Consider the following 23,089-nt stretch of genomic DNA (forward strand, 5'->3'; position numbering starts at 1 on the left):
AAATTTTGCACACTTCACACACACAAAAGTCAAAAAGTTCAAGAGCAAAAATTCAAGGTCGTTCGTCGTCCTTCGCAACCCACGCCGATAATTGAATATTCGTGCGTTTTAAACACAAAGACACGTTTCTAAATTTTTTTGATGCATCATTCAAATCATATTATGCTTGTTTTATTTATTTTTGCATGAAAAATATTTATGCACGATTTTTTTAACGATAGAACAAATATTTTCAAAGTTCTAATGATTTTACTCTTATTGGAAAAACGTTATGATTCCTAAAGACATGCTGCCAATAGGAGGTGTTTATGGGACGGGAAAAGAGTTGTTAGGGTATAAAATACATGCTGGAACCGAGCTTGGCAAGGGAGACAACCAACCTAGGGCTTCTTGAGGGAAGAAGGCTACGGCTTGGTGCATGGCTGCGTGCGGCTGGGCCAGGGCTTGGGCAAGGACCTGTGCTATATGTGGTTCAGAGTTGGGAAGATACCTAGCATGGCTAAGACTCAAGAGCAGCCGGTAGGGAAGAGTCTTTCCGGTGAAAGACTCTTCCCATGCATAGGGTCTACGGAGGATGGCCTGGTGTCAGGGCTCGGGCTGGGCCAGTGGGCCGGCTTTGTCCATGATGGCTCGATGATAGTAGGATAGAACTCGCGCGGCTAAGGAGTTGATCGCGCATGGGCTCTTGCGTGTGTTGGTCCAGGAGGGCTAGGGCAAGGTCTGGTCCGGGGTGACTCGGTGGTGGCTCGAGGTTGGGTGAGGCCAAGAGTCCTAGAGAGTATTAGGGTTCGGTTTTAGGCTAGGAAGGAAAAGGTGGTTCGAACCATGGTCCACGGGAGGGTTCATGGTTCACGAGGGTAGTTTAAGTGTAAAAAGCTGATGTTTAAAGTTTGGGTATAAAATATTAAAGTTGGGAATAATTCACGATTTAAACGCTTCACGGTTTAAAAATTAAGGAACTAAATAAAAAAGCTCGAGTTTACGTTAAATAAAAATATCAGAAGTCAAATTTAAGTTTAAATAAATATTTGGGATAATCTTGAGTCAATAAAAGTATGAAAAATCAAAATCAAGAAATTTAAAGTTCAAAGACAAAACGATAATTTTACACCTGGGTAGTACAAAAAAGGTTGGCATTGTCCCGAAGAATCATAACACATGCTAAATGATATTTTAAACTGTTTATGATAAAAAAATATGAAATTTTATAATTTATGATAAAGCTGTGCAATTTTTACTCTTAAAATGCTATTTTTCGAATGTGGAAAGTACAAGATATTTTATGATCAAAAAGAAAAAAGAAAAAATATTTCGAAAGATGTGAATTGATTGTGACATAAAAGATATGATATATGATTTTTGGGAACATCGTGAGGGAGAAGGCACAAGAGGGAGTCTGTTTTCGGGAGAAGGCCCTAGAGGGAGTCCAACGGTCGTATTTCCATTTTACGTCGGTATCTAGTGCTCGTCCCCATGCACAATGGTGAGCTAAGACTGATCAGTCGACCAGAGGATACAGCTAGTCACTTTCAAATAACAAATTTCACTCAAAATGAAAAATGATTGAAAGCTTTACGATTTGATGATTTATGAGTAAATTATGCTTATTAATTTATGCTAGCTTATTTTGAATAAAAGTGTGATTTTAATGCATGTGCTTGTATATGTATTATTTGTTACTCATGTTTAGAACGTGCTGAGTCATTAGACTCAATAGGTTTGAGTGTTGCGAGTGAGGATGAGGTTGAGGGAGGCGCTAATGCTTAAGTGTATTGAGGCCGGTAGTACACTCTCAATGGACACTTATTTTCCGCATTAGCTTGATAATCAAAGTTTTGAAATAAAGATTTTGATAATGATTTATTAGAGATTTTTATGCTTTATTTTGAAGGTAGTTTTGATCATGTTAAAAGGTGGAAGTTGGACTTTTGTTAATTGACGATTTAGAGATTTATGCACTTGAGATTTTAAATGTTAAATTAAGTTTTTGGTTATGAAAATGTTGAGTTAATTTAAATGTGAAGTTCGAATGTTATGTTTTTTTAAAAAAAATTAGTAAGATTTTAAAGCTAAAAAATAGTACACGTTTCACAAGTTGAAAAAAAGAACATGCAAGATTTCTCAACAAGTCAAGCATGTATGAGGCAAAAAACAACAAAACTAAAGAAATTTTCTAAGAATTTCTTTGATATTCTACCATAAACATGCACATGTACATATGATAAACTGTGACAATTTATAGATATAATCTTGTATTTTTTCCTTCAAAAATATACTCCTTTTATATTTAAAAACAAGAACACCTTCCAAATATGTCTACACCCTTCCAAATAAAGATGCCTAGAATGATATCAATTACCATGTAAGATTGGGCGTACGTTCCAAATTCAAATTGTATTATTTAAGGATACAATATTTTAAGAAGTTCGAAACTTTTTGCGTAGATTTCACTTTATTTTTGGAATATATGGTTTCGCAGAATCGAGAACAGTGCAATCTTTATAACATGAATCACTAGAAAAACTTCGAGGATTAAGGTTCGTCTTGCAGTAGTAAACTCGAATCAATGGATAAAGTTGGAGAAGAGCCGCCGGTGATAAAGGGAGGCGTAACAGCTGCAGTTCTGGTTAGAGAATACGATGAGAAAAGGGACAAACGGGAAGTGGAGCAAGTGGAGAATCGGTGTGAAGCTGGGCCCAGCGGCAAACTATCTTTATACACAGATCTTTTAGGAGATCCCATTTGCAGAGTCCGTCATTCTCCTGCTTATCGCATGCTGGTTAGTTTTATGGCCGTCAAATTTAGTTTTCTAATGAACGCGTTGATCATTAATTGGCATGTAACTTTAATTTGGTAAGATTCTCAAGTTGGTGTCATTCATCACTCACTTCGTTCTCTATATATGGTTCTTGTTTCGATATGATCAGGTGGCGGAGATTGCAGCGGTGGGCGCCGGCAGAGTAGATGAAGAAAGAAGAGAGATAGTGGGGATGATAAGGGGTTGCATCAAAACAGTTACTTGCGGACACAGAGAATCCAGAAATGACAAAAATATATATTTCAGAATTTTCAGTAAACCTCAACTTTTCCCTGTGTACACAAAGCTCGCATACATTTCAGGACTCCGTGTCTCGCCTTTGCATCGGTATTTTTCACGTGCCTCCCGTATCCTATTTTCATAACCCCCACAAGTTAATCCTGGCTGTGATTCTTGTAATCTTTCACTGAATGGTTAGTTTTAAATATTGTCTACATATGATAAAAGATTGTTAATTTCGAAAAAAGTCGGTATGAATAAGAAAACTTTTTTATTGAAGCAAGAAAATTTTCTTGTAATTTTATTAACTTTGTTTAAGGTTTGTCTTTATAGGAGAATGGGCATTGGGTTGAAGCTAGTGAACAAAATGGAAGAATGGTTTGCCGAAAATGGAGCCGAATATTCATACATGGCTACTGAAAACTGTTGGGGAATTACCCCGAAGCGATGCCGATCACGATGATAATAGTACCCAAAAATGCGGAATAAAACAACCAACAAGAACACAAAGATTTACGTGGTTCACCCAATATAGGCTACATCCACGGAGCACTGCAACTTTTATAACCGGAAGAAATATTACAACAAGTGTATACACCAATACACTCAATATCTAACGATCCCGACCCCGAGTATACCGAGAAAATATTTTCTCTAACTCACAAAAGAGAATTCCCGCACTCAAGAAAAAAAATACACTCTTTTTTCTATGCACTCTCTTTTTATCAAAGCTGAAAAGCTTTTGATTTTGGGATACAATAACTGAAAGAATTGAGCTCTATTTATAACTCAATTCCTCGTTCAATTTTATAACAAAACCGATGTGGGATATGTGAGAAAGCATGTTTTATATTATTTAATTTAATGCGGGTCCCACCCCATTAAATTCGTACCTAACAATTCTCCCACTTGAAGACTTGATTTCAATCATGTCTTCACACCATCAGTGCAGCAGCTCATACCTTCTTTGTGTTAGTCCAGGAGACCAACTGAAGTCAAACACAACTTCAGTTTTTCCATGATAACAGCCTTCGTGAGCATCTCAGCTGGATTCTTGCTTTCAGGAATCTTCTCAAGCTTCAAGACTCCATTCACCCGATCTCTAAAGATCCCCAGTCCAAGGATTTGTTTTGCAGCACCCAAATCCTTCAAAGCAAATTCCTTTGATAACTCTTTCTCGAGTTTATCAATCTCCTCCAGACAAGCTCTTGCTATCAACATATCATTTACATATATCAGTAGTATGATATAATAACCATCAAGCTTCACATAACAACAGTGATCAGCCTGATACCTCATAAAACCATCATTATTCATTACACCATCAAACTTCTTGTACCACTGTCTTGGAGCTTGTTTGAGACCATACAAGCTCTTCTGAAGTTTGCACACCATTTTCTCTTTCCCTCGTACTTCAAATCCCTGTGATTGATTCATTTCTTCATCTAGCTCACCATGAAGAAACATCGTCTTTACATCTAACTGTTCAAGATGTAAATCTTCTTTTACCATCAATCCAAGTACAGTCCTGATAGTAGTTAACTTTACCACCAGAGAGAAAATATCAGTGTAACCAATGACTTTCTTTTCACCTTTTACAACAAGTATTTCTTTGTACCGCTTGCTACCGTCATTTTCTAACCGGTACTCCCACTTGCTCTGTAAAACCTTTTTACCTTCAGGAAGTTCTGACAACCTCCACATGTGATTGGATGACAGCAAATCCATCACATCTTCCATGGCTAACTCCCACTGTTTAAAGGTCTCATAAACATCCGATTTATTTTTCACAAAATAAACCCAAAATCTCCTGCTCGAATCGTCAACAGTAGTGCCATAATATCTTGAGTGATCTCCAAGGAATGTCACAGGAGATGGTCCATATACATCAGTATGTACCAGCTCCAAATCCGCCGATATCGGTTCTCTGACCTCTTTTGAAAAGCTCACCTTTTTCTGCTTTCCAAAAAATACAGCTTCACACAGCTTGTGCTCAACGATCTTTAATCCCGGTAGCTTTCCGTTTGAAACAAGCATCTTCATTCTCTTTTCACTCGTATCCCCAAGCCTACTATGCCATAGACTTGAATTAGCTCCAGCATCCACAGCCGCTAATTTATTTCTCAAACTGGAAGTCATATAAAGTGTTCCAGTTTTCTTTCCTCGAGCAACAATCATGGCTCCCTTTCTCACTTTCCAGGAACCATCACCAAAGGTCACCTTATGGCCTTCGTCGTCAAGCTGTCCCACTGAAATCAGATTGTGTGTCAACTTTGGTACATGCCTTACTTTGTTGATTTTCCAGACAGATCCATTTGTCATCTTCATCCGGATATCACCCATACCAATTATTTCCAAAGGTTTTCCATCAGCCAGGAAAATTTTTCCGTAATCTCCCGCAATGTAATTATCGAATACATCACGATTATCAGTGGTATGAAACGAAGCTCCCGAGTCCATAACCCAAGAATCAACAGGGCTTTCCATGGATAATAGCAAAGCATCATGTACCTCCTCAGTAACAACATTAGCGTTGTTCTTTGTTGATTTGCAATTCTTTTTCAAGTGACCAGTCTCACCACAGCTCCAGCACTTCACATTCTTTTCAAAGTTGCTTTTGTCTTTTCCATTTCTTGACTTGGACCCACCATGCCATTGGTTAAAACTCTTTTCGCCACTCCTGCCCCTTCCTCTATTCTCGAGATTTAGAGCAGAACTTGATGATGTTCCTTCACCAGAATCCATCTTGCGAACTTCCTCGGTAAGAATTTGATCTCTGACATCATTAAATTGTAGCTTTCTTTTTCCAACAGAGTTGCTAACCGCTGCCCGCATTGGTTCCCAATTGTCTGGTAAAGACGCCAAAAGAATAAGTGCCCGAATCTCATCATCAAATTTAATTTCAACAGATGTTAGCTGTGAAACAATCATGTTGAATTCATTGATGTGTTTAGCCACCGAAGCACCTTCTCCCATCTTCAAGTTGAATAACTTCTTCATGAGATGTACTTTGTTATTTGTCGATGGCTTTTCGTACATGTCCGACAAAATGGACATCATCTCCTCAGTTGTTTTTGCCTCCGCCACGTTATGTGCCACGTTCTTTGTTAGGGTCAATCGTATTACACCTAACACCTGTCGAGCAAGAAGCTTCCAGTCATCATCCTACATTTTTTCCGGCTTTTTTCCAGATAGAGGTTGATGCAACTTCTTACTGTACAGATAATCAATAATCTGTAGTCGCCAGAACGTGTAATCTGTACCGTCGAACTTGTTGATTCCCGGTCCCGATCCATCATCTCCGGCCATCACTTCTCTAGCCTTAACAAAAAATCTAAAAAATCTTTTCTGATGTGGAAGATCAGACAGAGCTGCAACCACAGAGCATACTCAGAATTTTAAAGAATTTTCACCACAAGGCTCTGATACCAATTGTTGGGGAATTACCCCGAAGCGATGCCGATCACGATGATAATAGTACCCAAAAATGCGGAATAAAACAACCAACAAGAACACAAAGATTTACGTGGTTCACCCAATATAGGCTACATCCACGGAGCACTGCAACTTTTATAACCGGAAGAAATATTACAACAAGTGTATACACCAATACACTCAATATCTAACGATCCCGACCCCGAGTATACCGAGAAAATATTTTCTTTAACTCACAAAAGAGAATTCCCGCACTCAAGAAAAAAAATACACTCTTTTTTTCTATGCACTCTCTTTTTATCAAAGTTGAAAAGCTTTTGATTTTGGGATACAATAACCGAAGGAATTGAGCTCTATTTATAACTCAATTCCTCGTTCAATTTTATAACAAAACCGATGTGGGATATGTGAGAAAGCATGTTTTATATTATTTAATTTAATGCGGGTCCCACCCCATTAAATTCGTACCTAACAAAAACGACCACCAAGCTTCTGTTAACCTTTTCACCAACAAATGTGGGTATTCCAAGTTCCGGACTCCATCTATATTAGTGCAACCCGTCTTCGCTCATCCGGCCACATTGGGGAAGCGGATCACAATCTTACGAATAGACGTCTCCGATGCCGAGTACCTCTACCGCCGCCGCTTCTCCACTATGGAGTTCTTCCCCCGTGACATCGATTCGGTGTTGAATAATAAGCTCAATCTGGGCACTCTCCTGGCTGTTCCATACGGTTGTTGCACCGCTGAGCATTGGCCGGGTGTGCAGGGGTTCCTGGAGGCGCCGCCGCATTCGTGTGCGGTGCTGAGTCTCTGGAACTGTAACGACGTTTTCAGGCTTGAGGTACGTGGCGCGTCTCGGTTGAGGAAAGCGTTTGCGAAGACTACTCGTTTAGTGGATCGGGCCTTCCCATGGCTGAAACTGCCATCAGTTCCAGATATTTTTGGGCCTTTCGGATTTTATTTCGCATATGGACTAGGAGGAGAAGGCCCAAATTCAGTTAAATAGCTCAAGTCTTTATGTGGACTGGCCCATAATCTGGCAAAGGAGAAGGGGTGTCGGGTGGTTGCTACGGAAGTAGCAAGTCACGAGCCACTTAGGTCAGGAATTCCCCACTGGAAGAGCCTATCGTGCACCGAGGATTTGTGGTGCATTAAGCGAATGGGGGGAGACTACAGCGACGGGTGCGTGGGGGACTGGACTAAGTCACCACCAGAAACATCTATATTTGTTGATCCTAGAGAACTCTGAATTAATATGTAATCTTAAAAAATGATGGTATTCAGGACAAAAATTTGTGTGAGACGGTCTCACAGGTCGTATTTTATGAGATAAATCTTTTACTTAGGTCATCCATGAAAAAATATTACATTTTATGCTAAGAGTATTACTTTCTATTGTGAATATCGATAGGGTTGGCTCGTTTCACGTATAAAGAATCGTGAGACCGTCTCACAAGAGACCTACTCATTATTCAGATATTATTTGTCTCGTAAATTCAAATAGTTACACATTATTTTCTATTGTTTCACAAATTAATATTTTTTTTAAAAAAAATCATGCATTATCTACTCCAAATTAAATATTAATTTAATATATGTGATCTAAATAGTAATTAAAACATATTAAAATAATCAAAAATCTCATATAAAACAACAATTCGTAATTTACCAACTTTATAGAAGAAAAATATCGAATTCAAAATATCTATCTAAAATTTGATATCCTTCCATTTTCCATCAACCGAAACGTAGGATTTGTAAAAAAAAAGAGAATTTTATTAAATAGAATATGATGAACTATTTTTTTAAAGAAAATAATCAATATTAAAAAATGACAAAAATTTGTATAAGACGATCTCACATAATTATTATCCGTGAGACGGTATCACATGAGACTCACTCTTAAAAAATATATATACCAAATGCCAGTAGAGAAAGGTTAGGGGTGAAATGTAAATAAAGGTATAATTGAGGGGTGAGACAAAACTACCCACTACGATGCCATTGCCCCCATTTTCTAAGCCACCCCGCATTTCATATATCTGCAACTGTCCCTAACCAACGAAAAAAATCCCCACTATCTTTCAATCTCGAGCTCTGGTGCTCTGAATTCGACAGAGCAAATACAAAATTAGGCCGGAACGATGAGTAAAGGACCCGGTCTATTCTCGGATTTCGGCAAGAAAGCGAAAGGTTTGATTTATCCGTTTCAACTTTATTTTTTCGAGTTGTTCCTCTCTTTGGTAGATTTAACGTTGTATTTACTCGTTTTGTATAGATCTGCTTACCAAGGACTATATTTCGGATCATAAATTATCTGTTTCAACGTACAGCGAATCCGGAGTGGTATGAATTATTAGAATCCACGATTGTGTATGCGTATGAGCGTTTCTTTTTAATGCTTCGTGTTTGTTAAAATTTCGTAAACATTTCTTCTCAGATTTTTATGGATTTAAATGGTTTTCGATAAGCACATTTATCGTTGTATTTTCATTTACTATGGTGTCCTGCCATTTTTGATTTGGATGTCGCTGATTTTTTTTTTAACATTGACAATACTTGCTTTTCATCAGCTTGTTATCGCACTTCATTGGTAATGGAATTTGTATGCAAAGAAAAAGTTGTATGGCGTGAATTTATTCTTAACTTATTATGGATGACCTCGCTGGATTCTTAATTCTTATGGAATGTGTTTCTGCATTTGTTAGCTCCTTTTTCTGTCTTGTTGTTAAGTTGTTATTGGTAGTTATACGTTTCTTAAGGTGAATAACAAAAAAGGCTTTTTTAGTATTACAGCAATGGGGCCAACTTATTTTCAAATCTACTTTGGTCACAAACTCTGATCATCAATTTTTGGCTCTCTTGTTTAACGAATAATTGCACATCTTGTGGTCATTCTCTGTCATCAAATGCTAGGATTTTTCAAATTGTATATTCCGTTGGCCTGTTACAATTCTCTCAATGGCATTTATGCCTTTCCATTAACTCCCCTTCCTTTCCATTTTCTCTATTCTTATTTTTGTTTGGTAGGTAGGGAGAAGGAAGGGGAGTTAGATGGTTTTCCTTTTGTTTATTTCTTTATATATTTTGTTGATAGGTATGTTTTCTTTATTTTACTTGGATTACTTGGTACCTACTCGGTGCTAAGTCGATTTATTAGAAAGACTGAAGACACTAATCGAAAATGTTCATTTGACAATGAAATGGTACGGAAATTACTTTACTCCTGCATTAAGGGATCTTTCTCTTGCTTTTAGTGTTATTTTTGCTATTCTATGCAGTTATCTCAAACGTCGATCAGCTGGGGCTTTCATGCTTCATTTTGCATCGTATTCTCTTCTGTCATTTGATGTGTATTGCTAAATGAAATGAACACTTACTTTCTACTCTTCCATTCCCAATGTAGGCCCTTACAACATCCACTGTGAAAAAAGGAGGCTACTCATTCGGTGATGTCGCAGCCCAGTACATATACAAGAATACCTCTGCAGATGTCAAAGTTGATACAGAATCGAATGTGAGAGTACCCACTAATTCTCAATTAAACCATACTTGTTCCACCATCATTTCTGATCCCCATTTTCCGTTTGGTAGATCTCAGTAAATTTAACCGTCGCCGATATCATCACCTCATCAAAGACTATTGCCAATCTGAAATATCCGAATTATGATTCTGGCAAGGTGTTTGCTTGCTGCACTCTTTTTTCAACTTCACGCAAGTTTAAGTATCCTTGTTTGTTCTCTAACTTGCTACTGCATTTGCTAGTGCAGCTGGAGTTTCAGTACTTCCACCCTCATGCATCTATTGCTGCTGCTGTGGGTCTTAACAAAGCCCCTCCAATTGACTTTTCAGTCACCCTTGGTACTCCCACCTTTGCTTTGGGGATAGAAGCTGGCTATGAGACCTCGTCTAGAAAACTGGTGAAGTATACTGCTGGCATTACTGTGACGCAACCTGATTCCTGTTCGTCGATAATTTTGTAAGTCCTTTATGCTCTTTCTGAATCTGATTGTTGTAAATTTCTAAAAAATGGAATGAAGTTCCATCCTATCCTCTTTGATGTCTCGTTAAAAGAAAATTTTAGTTTTTTAATTCTTGCGGCGTAGGGGTGACAAAGGGGACACCATAAAGACCTCATACATACGCTACTTAGATCAGTTGAAGAAGGGTGCTGCTGTGGCCGAGTTCACCCGAAAGTTGTCTACAAATGAGAACACTTTTACCGTGGGAGGATCTTACGCCCTTGACCACCTGACACTCGTAAAAGTGAAGCTTAACAATCATGGCACTCTAGGTACTGTTTTGCAGCACGAGGTTATGCGGAAATCAGTGGTGACTATATCCAGCGAGTTCGATACCAAAGCCTTGGATAACATTCCCAGATTTGGAGTGTCCCTTGCTCTTAAGCCTTGAGAACATCTTTCCAAAACTTTTTGCAGTTTGATACATTAATATATCATTTTTTAGGTGGCCTTGGAATGGAAGCCACTTCGGCTTAATAAGATGTAAGAAATACACTTTGTTTTTCGCCTTTTGATCATCGGAGATTAAGCCAGATTAAGCAGGCTTACAGTTCTTCCGGCCTTTTTTCTTTATTTTGAAGCGGTGTTGCTCGAATTGTAGAACTCTTGTTTTGCAGTTTCATTCAAATTGTTGGAGAATACCAAGTCTTTGATGCCATGACATTTTCCATGCATAGAAAGGTCTGTTCTAATATAAATAATATCATATGACGTATGCTTAGGAGGGAAATAAGGATATTGATTTATCGTTAAGGTAGAACAAGTCCGTAACTAACTTCGAAAGGGAAGATGCTTATTGTTGCAGCCACCAACTTTTGGTATGTAATGTGATACGTTATTAATGACCTCTGAGTTCTTAATAATTATATTTATTATTCATCGTATTATAAATCATTTGTCATCATATCCCGAGGGAAAACGATGGAACTCCTTCATCGGATATGGCTAAATGTTGCATGAAATTTTGTGCGGGCCTTGAGCTTGGCGACCAGTATTAAACTATTAGACGTGGAATTTAGTAGTACGTGTCTCTCTCTTATCGACGTTTCTATTACATTACATGATGATTTGAAAATACGCCTGCATACTACTGGAAGAGATGCAGTTGGACATGTACTCGCTCTTATCCACGTTTCTTTTACATTACACGATGATTTGGTGCAGCCATGTTGCTTGCTGATACCACTCAGAGTCATTCCATTACTGGTTCTAGGAAACATGATAGATAAGCCTCATTGCCTCAAGCTCTCCTATCAAAACAAAACTCAAGAAATCAAATGTTAAGTTTTTTAAGGCGACGACCCTTGAACAGATGAACAAAATAAGTAGATATGGAACGATTTATTCATTTATTTGCATGCATTAGTTTAAAATCTATTTCCGATATGGAAATTTGCTGCTTTATGATCTCGAAAATGAAATCTATCGACTACCATTATTGTTTCTGGAGTAAGAATTCATCAGGTGTGGTTCTGGCAGAGGAGCTAGACCAAAAAAAAAATTTAGGTCCAAAAGCTGAGGTAAACAACTTGGTAGTCTGTTTTATGACTTATTTCGAGAGGTGAGTTTATATTACATTATTATACATGCTATATTTTATATCATAAAGGAAGAATCAAGAAATCCTGCAAGATGAAAATTTTAGAAATGATCTTAACTGAACAATAAAAATTACCAGAAATCATGTGAAAGAATTGTTGAGAGGAATGCCACTAGTATCAGGGTGAATATTCTTCATGTAATACTTGGATCGACGAGATATATTGATCTTGTTTCTCCTCTGCTCCGGTAATGATTCAATGGAACATTCGAAGAACCCACGTCTAACAAACCTAATACAAATAAATATAAATAAAACTTTCAAGTATGATTTGGTTTCATTCAAGAACTAAAATTCTTGACAGTACTTTTTTTTTTGAATTTTTATATTCATGAGTCACATACCAATCTGCTGTTCGTGTTGTTAGCAGGAAAAGCATTTGCAGCCCCCGAGAGTATGCCTTTTTCTCAATATAATCTGTTGAACAACAAAATCATTGAAATATGTGACACAACTCTAAATAGATAGGAAATAAATTGCGCGCCACTTTCCCGAATTGGGGTTAGCCTGAGACTGATGCATGAACAAAAAGCATGACATAGAGAGTCTTACATATCTAATCATAATTTCAAAAAAATAAAAACGACTCAAGAAATTGAATAAAAGATGTTTATATCATATACCGAGCAATTTGTCTCCTTGTCCTTGGCCGCGACATTCAGGAGAAACAGCTATAGCAGCTACCTCTCCGCACTTGTCTTCAGAGAAAGGGAAAAGAGCTGCACAGGCTATAATATGGCCTTCTCTTTCCACAACAGTGAATGAATCCAATGCTTTGAGTAGCTAAAGTTGAAGGAAATGATAAGCAGATAGACTGATGATCATAAACATAATTCAGGCCAAATGAACGTGCGAGTCAAAGTTATTGACCTCTTCCCGAGTTCTCTTTATCAATGTGCCAGACTCCTCTAACGGTAGCAAAAGCTGTTTGATTCCTTCAAGGTCCGTAATCCTAGCCGTTCTCATCCCTTCATACAGATCGCTGATAAATAAATGCAACAGTAATAATATGTTAGTAGAAAAATCTTAGTTTAACAATACCAAATAGTCATTATTTGTGAGAAAACCCCACAAATATGTAGTTATGAGCCACTTCAAGCTAGAGTTCAAGCCATAAGACGAACCCCTTAAGCCAGAATTTGCAACCCTACACGCACTTAAGGGGGAAATTGCATAGAGGATCTATGTGTTGTGCTGAACAGGCTTAAAATTGTACATACACAGCTCATCGAATTGGGAATCTAGTCTCCAGCTTTGATGTGTGAAAAATGAGCATTTGGTAAAGCACAAACATAGCACATGAGAATGATTTGCATTCATCTGCTAAAGACACTTACATACCTAGCCACCATTGTACCCACTCCATCTCTTTGAAACAGTTCTTTTAGTAAAACACCACCAATAGTACCATCCAGTAGATGAACCCTCTGGACACCACCCTAATAACATATAGAAACACAAATGTAGAATAATATTATTAGAGATGAGTAAAAGAAGATTGTCATAAAATCATGAAGTATTGATATTTACTCTGCAAACAAAAGCTGCAGCAGCTAATTCCGAAAGGTAACCATTTAATCGACTCAGTCTTTCTTGACCTCCAATAGCGAAACCTTGTTCACTCGACCAAAATCCACTCCCGTTGTCGAAGCCAACACCATTTTGAAATTTGGGAGTAGAACTAAAAGCCTTCCCTTTCGGAAAAGAGAATGAGTAATTTGAATTCTCATATGTAACAGAAGGAAGATCTTCTTGAGCAACAGCTTTTACATATTTAGCAGCTATCTCACTTTGTTTAGCTCTTTCCCGAATCAACACATCCGCATCTTCAAGAGATAAAAACCGAACAAGTCTTCCAGACTCGTCCAAGATTGGCCCATCAATGACGCAAATGAGTTTCTCCGCAACAAGAGCCAAGGCACATGCTGTAGCAACCTCGTAAGTGCTGCATTATAGGGAAAGCAGAATATATTTATTTGCACATGTAGTTCCAGAAGAGATGGGTAAAAACAAATTAAGTAAGAACTACTTTTCTCGAAAATTCTAGCTCGTTTGAGATGGTAGAACAATATTCATGTACTTTAAAACACATCCTGACATATTGGGGACCAGGTTATATATGCCTTGAATTAATATCCAAGGTATAAACATACGGTCGGAGATACATCGGAAAATAAAGATCTAGAAATTAATCACCCGCAAAAGCTCAAACACTCATGAAGTGGCTAAGCAAATGCCTTAATTGAACGTTTCACGAGCAACAATAACTCATTCATGCATTATGGTGAAAATAACTTAATGAAGATATATATATAGTTCATCTTCCATGAAGATAAAATTCATAAATTTCATGACCAAAAATATTTCGAGATTGGAACCATAATATCATGTTCATCGATATGTGCTTTAATTTTTGAAAACTCATACAAAGAATATTAGGGAGTATACACATCCTGCAAGTAGTAACAAAAATACCTATCAAAATCCATATACCATACTTGCAATTTAATACTTCACCAGAACTCGAATAACCGAGATTACTTAAAATTACAATACAATCCTGATCAAGCCTCTCCTGTATGCGAGCAACGTCTATTTTCTTAACTTCGCCAGTCGACATGTAATCAATACCCTCAACTACTCCCCTTCTCTGCAAAATGAAGAATGATTACTTAACAAGCCAAACACCAAATGTGTCCATTAAAATAAGATTATTCAATCATATGCATTCTGAAGAAAATATAAGCGATACTTCGGAATGCCAGAATTCTAACCTTAGCTGCAAGAAAATTACCACTGGCAACGCAGAAACCATTGTGCCACCGACGATTATCTCCATGCCGTCGAACGCCACTTAATGAAGGTCCACGAGACAGCTTCACTTCAATCAGAATACGAATCCTCCCTGCGGCATCCATTGCCGCTCTAAGAGAATCAGGATCGGTAACTCTATAGCTACCAACGTACTTTGGTTCAGACCCTGTCACAAAGTGCACGGCGATTAACACTATATGAAAGAATAGAAAAACCATAGACGCAAATTAGAACACTTCTGATGACAAATGGAACCACCAAGATTCTCATATATAAAGGTATATCAAGACACAGCAACTCACAAATACAGAATTCCAATTATCTGCATGTAAAGCGAAGCATGACAAAAATGTGATAATTTTGATACCTCTTTCGGCGAGAAGCCTGTCGATTTGAACATGCGTCCCTGGAACAAGAACAAATTTGATTCCCAGCCCATGAAGGAGTGAGATATCCTACATAACACCGAGCAACTCATAATTTGTAAGCATAGCTGCAATTCTGGATCATTAAAACAATAAAAAAAACGCCACAAAAACAAAAAACAAAATCAATTTCTTGATTCAATCTGCTGCTGATAGACAAAAATAAACAAAGCGCGAATATCTGTTCAAAGCAAGTGATCAAATCGAAGAAAGATATTAAAAAAAACGCACCATGAGAATATGATCCAAATGAGGGCTATCGACAATTTCAGCAGAAACCAAAACGACGAAAGTGCTGCCTCTATGAGCCAAAAAATACGGCCACGCCTCGCGAAAGAACCCAACAAAAAGCTCGTCTTTAACAGAGCTACTTTTATCTGCTTCTTCCAACACATTGTTCTTCTTCCCACAATCAATACCCTGCAATGAACGTGTATTTACCGACTGAATCCCAAAATACTTTCTTGTTAGCTGATTCTTATCGCCTCTTTGCCACCCAATCGAGGTTGTAGAGAAATTTGCTCCCTGGCCGTGGCGTTGGTTCTGGATCGGTGTCCAAGATGTTGGAGATGAAGCAGCCATTAATTTAAACAACCCTTTGGAGGTGAGCAACTACTAGCGGCGGTGGACGCGGAGGCGGAGACTCGTCGAGGTCTGTTAAGCCATGTGTATCAATCACCAACTCCCACACAGCCACAGTGATTACTCTCGTACAAAATACAAATTTATTACATTCAGCATCTACTATCTTATTTTTGGTTAATGAGATCGTATCTATGTGGGTATTGTCTCTATGAGAGGATAGATGGCCAAGATCTTGCCAAACATACAATTTCAAAAAAAAAAGTGGGTCCTACATATGCATGGACAAATCTTGACCATCCATCCTATCATGGGGGCAATGCCCGCATATGTAGGATGAAATAAACCCTTATTTTTTATCGCGTACTTTACTATTAATAGAAAGAAAGCTCAGAATTTTAAATTATTTTGTTTAAAAATTCGACAAATCTTTTATTCCCATTTATACTAAACATTATATAAACTATAGTGTTTGCGTGATTGTACAATATTTTTTATAATTTATTTGATTTATATTTAAATGAAAAACAAAATATAATTTCAAAAAATATTGAGAGACTATCTTGCAATTTTGATTTAAAAATGACTCAAATAGAAATTAAACCAACAACTTGATAATTAGGAAACAAAGACTATATTTGTTAAGTATCATGTGACCTATATTAAAGTTTTAACACTTTATTAATTAAATAATTGTTAAAACAGATCATAACACCAATTTTAGTTACTTTAGCTGTCTCAAACTTAATAATATATATATATATATATATATATATATATATATATATATATATACTAGTGCATTGCCACATGCATTTCGTGTTTATATAATATTCTTTATAATTTATTTGGTTTATATTTAAATGATTATCAAAGTGTAATTATAAAAAATAACGAAGGAATATGAATTAAAAACTAAATAGAAAAAAAAAGAAAAAATCAAAATAAAAATTAAACCTACAACTTGATGTTTATGAAATATCATACTCATTCTGCTAAGCTACATGTTATTTGCATTAAAATTTTAATATTTTATTAATATATATATATAATTATTAAAACAGACCATAACACCAAAAATTAGTTAAATTTCAAACATAAGAAAATTATATAGATTATAGATTTAAAGTTCATGATCTAATTTTTCTAAAACGACCAAAATAAATTTAAAATCGATAGATTTAAAATCTACCAATCCAAGATCAAACTTATTGCTTGGTCAGATTTCAAATACATCATTATTAATATACTAATTATTATCAATTTGATTCGATATAAATATCATTTCAGATTCATATTTCAAATATCGCATCAAATCTAAATCAAAATATTTTGGACATTTACAATAATTTAACAAAAAAGAAGAAGGCGTTAAAATAAGTCGTCATAATGACAATAATTTTGGTCCTTGGGGACTCTTTAAACATCACACATTTAAAATACATTTTTTTAATAGTTTCCCAGTGTCAAATCATGCACCTTTTTGGTCTCAATCACTCCCGAACTGTTTCATTCTTGCTCTAAATTGTTTTTCTCTCTCCCTCACTCTTTTACGTTAGAATACTGCAATTCCTCACCTCACGATCAAGCCTGTGTGAGGGGCTCTAGTACCAATTTGTAAAATTTAATTGATAGAAATTTGTGTGAGACGGACTCACGGATCATATTTTGTAAGACGGATATTTTATTTAGATCATCCATAAAAAAATATTACTTTTTACTGCTTAGAGTATTATTTTTTATTGTGAATATCGGTATGATTGACTCGTCACATATAAAGATTCGTGAGATCGTCTCAACAGATTTATTAAACTTAATTTTCAACAATCGAGACAACAGAGTAGTGCTTTATAATACAAGATTACGTTAAATAATTAAATATCTGGAGCAGTGATTGGATAAAGATTTAAACTTCCATGAAGCACTTGGAAAAAGTTGCAATCTTGCATTAAATTTTTAAAACGTGATAGGTGAATCGTGTCCAAATGTGAAAATTTGAGGTTATGTATATGCATATTGATTTTACTGAACTGGGTTTAGCTGCAATTTGGAGTCTGGAATGGGTACCGCTCATTTCGCTTTCAGCTTTCATTTCGAGGCATCTTCTTTCTCTGTCTGCTTCTTTTTTTTTTTCATCGGCAGCTTTTTATTAATTTTTCTATTCACTAAAGGAAATTAGAAACAGATGGAGCTGAAAATTTGTAATGCATCTATTGTTCATCCAGTATTTTTAGCGGCTTGATTTTGTCCCCTGTTACTTTCCTAATTTATAGGTCTATATTTCCTGTTCTATTATTCATTTACTCGCCTGAAAAATTTATTGAGTCGATACCTTCAAGCGATATAAGATACATACGGAAATGTGATTTTTCTTTTTAAAAAATCAGATTTCTTGGTCTCTCCTTGTGGGTGCTGTTCCTCTTCTCTTTCAGGTACCTTTCACTGTTATTAGTTTATTTGAACATGGGGAGGGGAATAACGGATGAATGGACAAAAAAAATAATTTTTAGCATATTTGTTGATTTCCCATTCAATTTCTCAACATTGTTGCCGATTGTTTACAATATTATTGATTGCTATTTAATGCTTTTATTGTGTTTGGGTTGTTGGCTTTATTCAAGAAATGGGCAAGAATCAAGCAAATTTTGAAGAGGTAAAAAATCTTGTGGTGAATTAAATGAAAATCAAAGGGTTATTTCTTCACCCAAGGAAGGTAAAGGAACTAGATTGTGGAAGAAAGTGGAGTACCATTTGGTGGAGTACCATGCACTGCCTGGATATTTGAAGGACAATGAGTATATTCTTAGCCATTACAGGTCTGAATGGCCTTTGAGGCAGTTCTTGCTCAGTGTTTTTACTGTTCGCAATGAGACCCTTAATGTTTAGACGTAAGTAAAACATTAGCTTCTGTTCTTACCTCTGGTATTAGATTACTCTGAAAGTATGGATTTGTTGTGTTGATCTGTGGTTATGCTAGTTTGCTACTTTTTAAAGATGTTCTTAAAATTTATCAAGAACTTTCTAGGATAAGGATTAGTTTCTTGTTCAATTTTTAAGTTCTTTTATTGCTTCATGTTTGATTGTTCGCTTATTAGTTTATTCGTGTTTCTAATGGCGGCATTACTATCATAATAAGTGAAAAGGGGTAGAGAAAAGTGAGTGTGGGTCATTGAGGTGGTCTAGAAAGCACTTTCTTTCTGAATATTGAATTTGAAGCACTTTGCACACTTTGACATTAGCACTTCCCCAGAAAATGATGCAAGAGATCCTCATTTGATGCATTGGGTGCAGATGCTTTTTTTGAGATCTGAGGATTGGCCTTTTAGCATCATGTTGTTAGTAGATTTTGAGGTTGATGGTAGTAAACAAGGGTCCTGAAAACAAGGGTCCTGAAGAGATTTCTTGCTAAAATGTGCTATTTTTCTGTTGTAGCTGTTTTTGCAATTTTTGGTATATTGAGCTGATCCATGATGCCGTTTCTTCAAATTTTAGACCACAAACCCATGGCTCGAAGTTATGAATGATTTGTATGCCACAGACTATGGCTTAAGGAGATGAGCAATCTTAGGATTTGGACCATCTTTCGAGTGACGTGTTTGAGAGATAGGCACAACCATATAACAATATGGCATCATAATTATATGGATCCATATTGTGTGTGTTGTTTCTTGACTATGTTAACTTATACCATGGGATCATTACATCGTTACCAGGTTTCTTTTTGTGAATCACCCGTATCTACTTTTCTATGGATGCTTGTGTTGTGTTTGACTTGTATCGTATCATATCATATGGAATTTTCCAACCTTGATTCATGGTGTTATTTATCTGCAGGCATTTGATAGGCTTCTTCTTGTTCCTTTCTCTGACCATTTATACAGCTATGAAGGTTCCAGCTGTGGTAGACATTCCCGTGCTGCAAAATTTGCCGAGCGTGCTGTGAAAAGCGGATTTCCAAAAATTGGAACGGAACTTACAACTTGTCTTCCGTCTTTGAGACACATGTGTGATTGGCATCTTATGGAAGTACTCTCCAACTGTTTACCTGACCCTTTTTCACTCATCAACCATACCAATGTTTGTGTTTTGGTAGTTTTGGTTTCTTTCATTTGGATTGAAGTATTTATTATGCATTTAACTTTGATTACAATGCGAAGTTTCTTGAGAAGACGAAAACAAAGGATTCTCATGATGATATGAGGTTTTAAAACTCTTGCTTTTAGTTCCATAAAGCAAATATGTGCGATAAAAATCGGTGATTACCATCTATTTAATTTTCTCCTTATTTTGTGTCATGGTATACAGCAGGGCCTGTACCTGTAGATTATCATTTACCAAAAAGTTTCAAATGCCGTTAATTTTCATTTTGGCAACAGCTATTTCTGTCACTTGTGCGTTTTTCCATGGTTTGACTTTTTTGCAGCGTAGCATGAAGGAAGAGGTGGCAAACATAATAGCTCCATTGATTGTCCGGCCAATCACACGTTGGCCGTTTTTTGCTTTCTTGGGTGAAGCCATGTTTTGCTTGTTAGCTAGCAGCACTTGCCACTTGCTTTCTTGCCACTCAAAGGCCTATCCTACATTATGCTCAGACTCAATTATGCAGTAATCGCTGCCCTCACTTCCACCTCATTTTACCCCCCTGTCTACTACTCTTTTATGTGTTATCCACTCTTCTGCAATCTCTATATGGGATTCATTACCTGCTAGGAATCGGTACTATCCTAGTATGTCTCCTGCCAGTGTTCCAAAATCCCGAATACTGTATCTTCCGAGCCTTGTTATTCCTTTTTTTTTAACGAATTGAACATTCATTAAAAGAAGGGGTAAAAAGTGTGAATAACAAGTATACTGAGCATCTCTAGGAGGCAAACTTCAAATTTACATCACTACATCAATCACATGGCTAGAACTAGGGATGCAACAAAAAGTAATAATCTGTATCTTCTTGATTGTCCCGTCCACCCTTGGTTTTTCATTCTCGAATATGGCTCGATTCCGAATGTTCCAAACGTGATAGATCGTAGCTGCAAGTGTCGTCACTCTCATCTTAGATAGGATAGAATTTCTCCCGTAGTTTGTTCTAAGCCTTCAAGATCGTCGTATGACAACCCATGTTCTTCACCATGCCGAGCTATCTACGTATTTCCTTCCAAATGCACAGTGAGATTGGGCACTGAAAAAAGAGGTGTTGGACATATTCATTCTCAGTGTTACATAGAATACACAATCTGTCACATGCGGAAGTCTGTATCTAAGAAGCTTCTTATGGGTAAACAGTCATAACCTAAATCTACGCTTAGGAAGAACACAATACCTACTCAAGAGAGGCTTCCACAACTATCTCCCTATTGAATGGACGAAAAAATCGTAGGCTCGAGTCAGTCCTGCGCTGGTGCGAAACAAATTATCTAGTGTATGTGTGGCAGCGTCCACTGATTCTATGCAACGAACCATCTCATCACGAATGTTTAAAATCTGTTTGATAAGCGATGATTCATCTTTATGACAACCTCAATTCCGAAGACATTCAAATATGCTATAAATGTGGTTAACCTATCGAATCCAAAGACTCTCTTTCCTAAAATGGATTTTTATGAGGGTTTTAGCAAACAGAGCCTTGTGCTTTCAAATTTATGAGTCCCAAGACTCCATCAACCAACGGTTTGCACAACATGTTCCACGCAATGGGAGGGTGTTTAGTTGGCCAAACAAACTTCTGACACAATGAGTAGATCATATCGATTATGCAATTCGGAATTGGTAGTATAGACAACCAAAAACATTTGATCCCTTGCATAACCGATCTGACCAGTTCAATCTTCCCAGCATAAGATAAAGAATGCATAGGCCGGGAATTAATCTTCTTAGCAATGGCTTCAACCAACAGGCTATAATCAGAAGATCTGAATTGTCTAGAAGCTGACGGGACCCCTAGATAACGAAATGGTAGAACTCCCTGACTGAATCCAGTGATGTCTAAGATTTCCTGTCTCACGCTTGCATCAACACTAGACTCTCAAATCAGTCATATCCCCAAAATTATTCAAATATTACATAACTAACGAGATATTAGGAGTGTCCACCAGAGAGAATATTAATAGGTCATCCGCATAAGCCAAATGAGTTAATCGTGAGTTATGACATTTCGGGTGAAATCCATAACTGGGGGACCGTGACATGCGCTTAAGTGAACGAGATAGAGCTTCAACACACAAAGTAAACAAGAAAGGCGATAGAAGGTCACTTTGTCTAAGTCCTCTCTTCTCTAGAAAATGTCCATGGAATTGCCCATTAAGAATAAGGGAATATGAAGTAGAGGAAACACATTCCATAATCCAATTGATAAATCTACACTGGAAACTCAAGCATGTTAGGACTTCCCTCAAAAACCTCCAATCCACTGTGTCATATTGATAAGTGCAATTTGTGCACTTAAATTATCCTTATAACGCATTTAGATTGTTAATTTTCTTGGGCAGAATTATGCTTTTTTTTGTTATTTTTGGTGTGATTTCAGGAATCTAGGTAAGGCTACGACATGGGCGTGAAAATGAGCAAAAATGGCGTAGAGAAGAAAACATGCGCGAAGCCCAGCACGAATGGACAGAGGATGCCGCGCATATGCACCGCTCAGAGGCGTGCATATGCGCGCGAGACAGCTTCAAAGGCAACAAAACAGAGAACCTCGTGCATATGCGCCACTCAGAGCGCACGGTATGCCCCCGTCGCCCCCATCTTCAAGGTCCTCTACTAAGCTTTTGAAGGAAAATAATTTCCACTTCCCCGTGCCCTCGCCCTCTCTGCTAAAAAAAATAGTTTTCAGCATGAAAAATAAATTTCAACATCCTCACCATCTAACTCTTCTGCTAGGCGATGCCTTAGCAAGAAAATAAAACTCTCACCTCATCATCTCGTAACTCCTCTGCTAAGTCAGGCCTTAGCAGGGAAAATCAAACTTCAACCTCCTCATCCTCTGACTGCTTTACTAGGCTCAGCCCAAGTAGGTAAAATAAAATTTAATTTATCCCAAACTCTGCTCATCTGCTAGGCGATGCCTAAGCAGGAAAATTTAATTCTCCTCCTCCACTCTGCACCTCTGCTAGGTGATGCCTTAGCAGGAAAATTTAATTCTCCTCCTCCACTCTGCTCCTCTGCTAGGCGATGCC

General features: G+C 37.2%; 2 protein-coding genes, 1 long non-coding RNA gene and 2 pseudogenes across 3 annotated transcripts; 3 read left to right on the forward strand and 2 right to left on the reverse strand.

Annotated features, from left to right (window-relative positions):
* Positions 1-2,566: 2,566 nt before the first annotated feature.
* On the forward strand, positions 2,567-7,725 carry LOC140840890 (probable N-acetyltransferase HLS1; annotated as a pseudogene).
* Positions 7,726-8,436: 711 nt separating this feature from the next.
* On the forward strand, positions 8,437-11,144 carry LOC140841629 (mitochondrial outer membrane protein porin 2-like). Its single transcript, XM_073209183.1, has 6 exons — positions 8,437-8,669; positions 8,755-8,822; positions 9,883-9,993; positions 10,071-10,157; positions 10,248-10,456; positions 10,584-11,144. The coding sequence occupies exons 1-6, from the start codon at positions 8,621-8,623 to the stop codon at positions 10,888-10,890; spliced, it is 831 nt and encodes a 276-aa protein (XP_073065284.1). The 5' UTR covers positions 8,437-8,620; the 3' UTR covers positions 10,891-11,144.
* Positions 11,145-11,648: 504 nt separating this feature from the next.
* LOC140841628 (probable amino-acid acetyltransferase NAGS1, chloroplastic) lies at positions 11,649-16,089 on the reverse strand. Its single transcript, XM_073209182.1, has 11 exons — positions 15,570-16,089; positions 15,281-15,368; positions 14,874-15,079; positions 14,598-14,749; positions 13,630-14,044; positions 13,441-13,538; positions 12,970-13,081; positions 12,723-12,882; positions 12,444-12,516; positions 12,175-12,331; positions 11,649-11,749 (listed from the first exon to the last, which is right to left on the reverse strand). The coding sequence occupies exons 1-10, from the start codon at positions 15,918-15,920 to the stop codon at positions 12,181-12,183; spliced, it is 1,806 nt and encodes a 601-aa protein (XP_073065283.1). The 5' UTR covers positions 15,921-16,089; the 3' UTR covers positions 11,649-11,749; positions 12,175-12,180.
* A 2,269-nt stretch (positions 16,090-18,358) lies between these two features.
* On the forward strand, positions 18,359-20,205 carry LOC140841630 (heptahelical transmembrane protein 5-like; annotated as a pseudogene).
* On the reverse strand, positions 18,924-21,944 carry LOC140841631 (uncharacterized). The gene is made up of 2 exons (XR_012120241.1): positions 21,238-21,944; positions 18,924-21,096 (listed from the first exon to the last, which is right to left on the reverse strand). It is a non-coding gene; the product is annotated as an uncharacterized lncRNA (long non-coding RNA).
* Positions 21,945-23,089: the final 1,145 nt, after the last annotated feature.

This window comes from Primulina eburnea, chromosome 9 (assembly GCF_022965805.1).
Source record: "Primulina eburnea isolate SZY01 chromosome 9, ASM2296580v1, whole genome shotgun sequence".
Lineage (NCBI taxonomy): Eukaryota > Viridiplantae > Streptophyta > Magnoliopsida > Lamiales > Gesneriaceae > Primulina > Primulina eburnea.

What these genes read in the sequence shown, in the direction of transcription:
- LOC140841629 (XM_073209183.1), top strand. Translation starts at nt 8,621, where the DNA reads ATGAGTAAAGGACCCGGTCTATTCTCGGATTTCGGCAAGAAAGCGAAA. An exon ending in CGTACAGCGAATCCGGAGTG is followed by an intron (nt 8,823 to 9,882) that starts GTATGAATTATT and finishes TTCCCAATGTAG; the next exon opens with GCCCTTACAACATCCACTGT. An exon ending in CGAATTATGATTCTGGCAAG is followed by an intron (nt 10,158 to 10,247) that starts GTGTTTGCTTGC and finishes TTGCTAGTGCAG; the next exon opens with CTGGAGTTTCAGTACTTCCA.
- LOC140841628 (XM_073209182.1), bottom strand. Translation starts at nt 15,920, where the DNA reads ATGGCTGCTTCATCTCCAACATCTTGGACACCGATCCAGAACCAACGC. An exon ending in CTGCAGCTTTTGTTTGCAGA is followed by an intron (nt 13,539 to 13,629) that starts GTAAATATCAAT and finishes ATATGTTATTAG; the next exon opens with GGTGGTGTCCAGAGGGTTCA. An exon ending in ACAACACGAACAGCAGATTG is followed by an intron (nt 12,332 to 12,443) that starts GTATGTGACTCA and finishes TATTTGTATTAG; the next exon opens with GTTTGTTAGACGTGGGTTCT.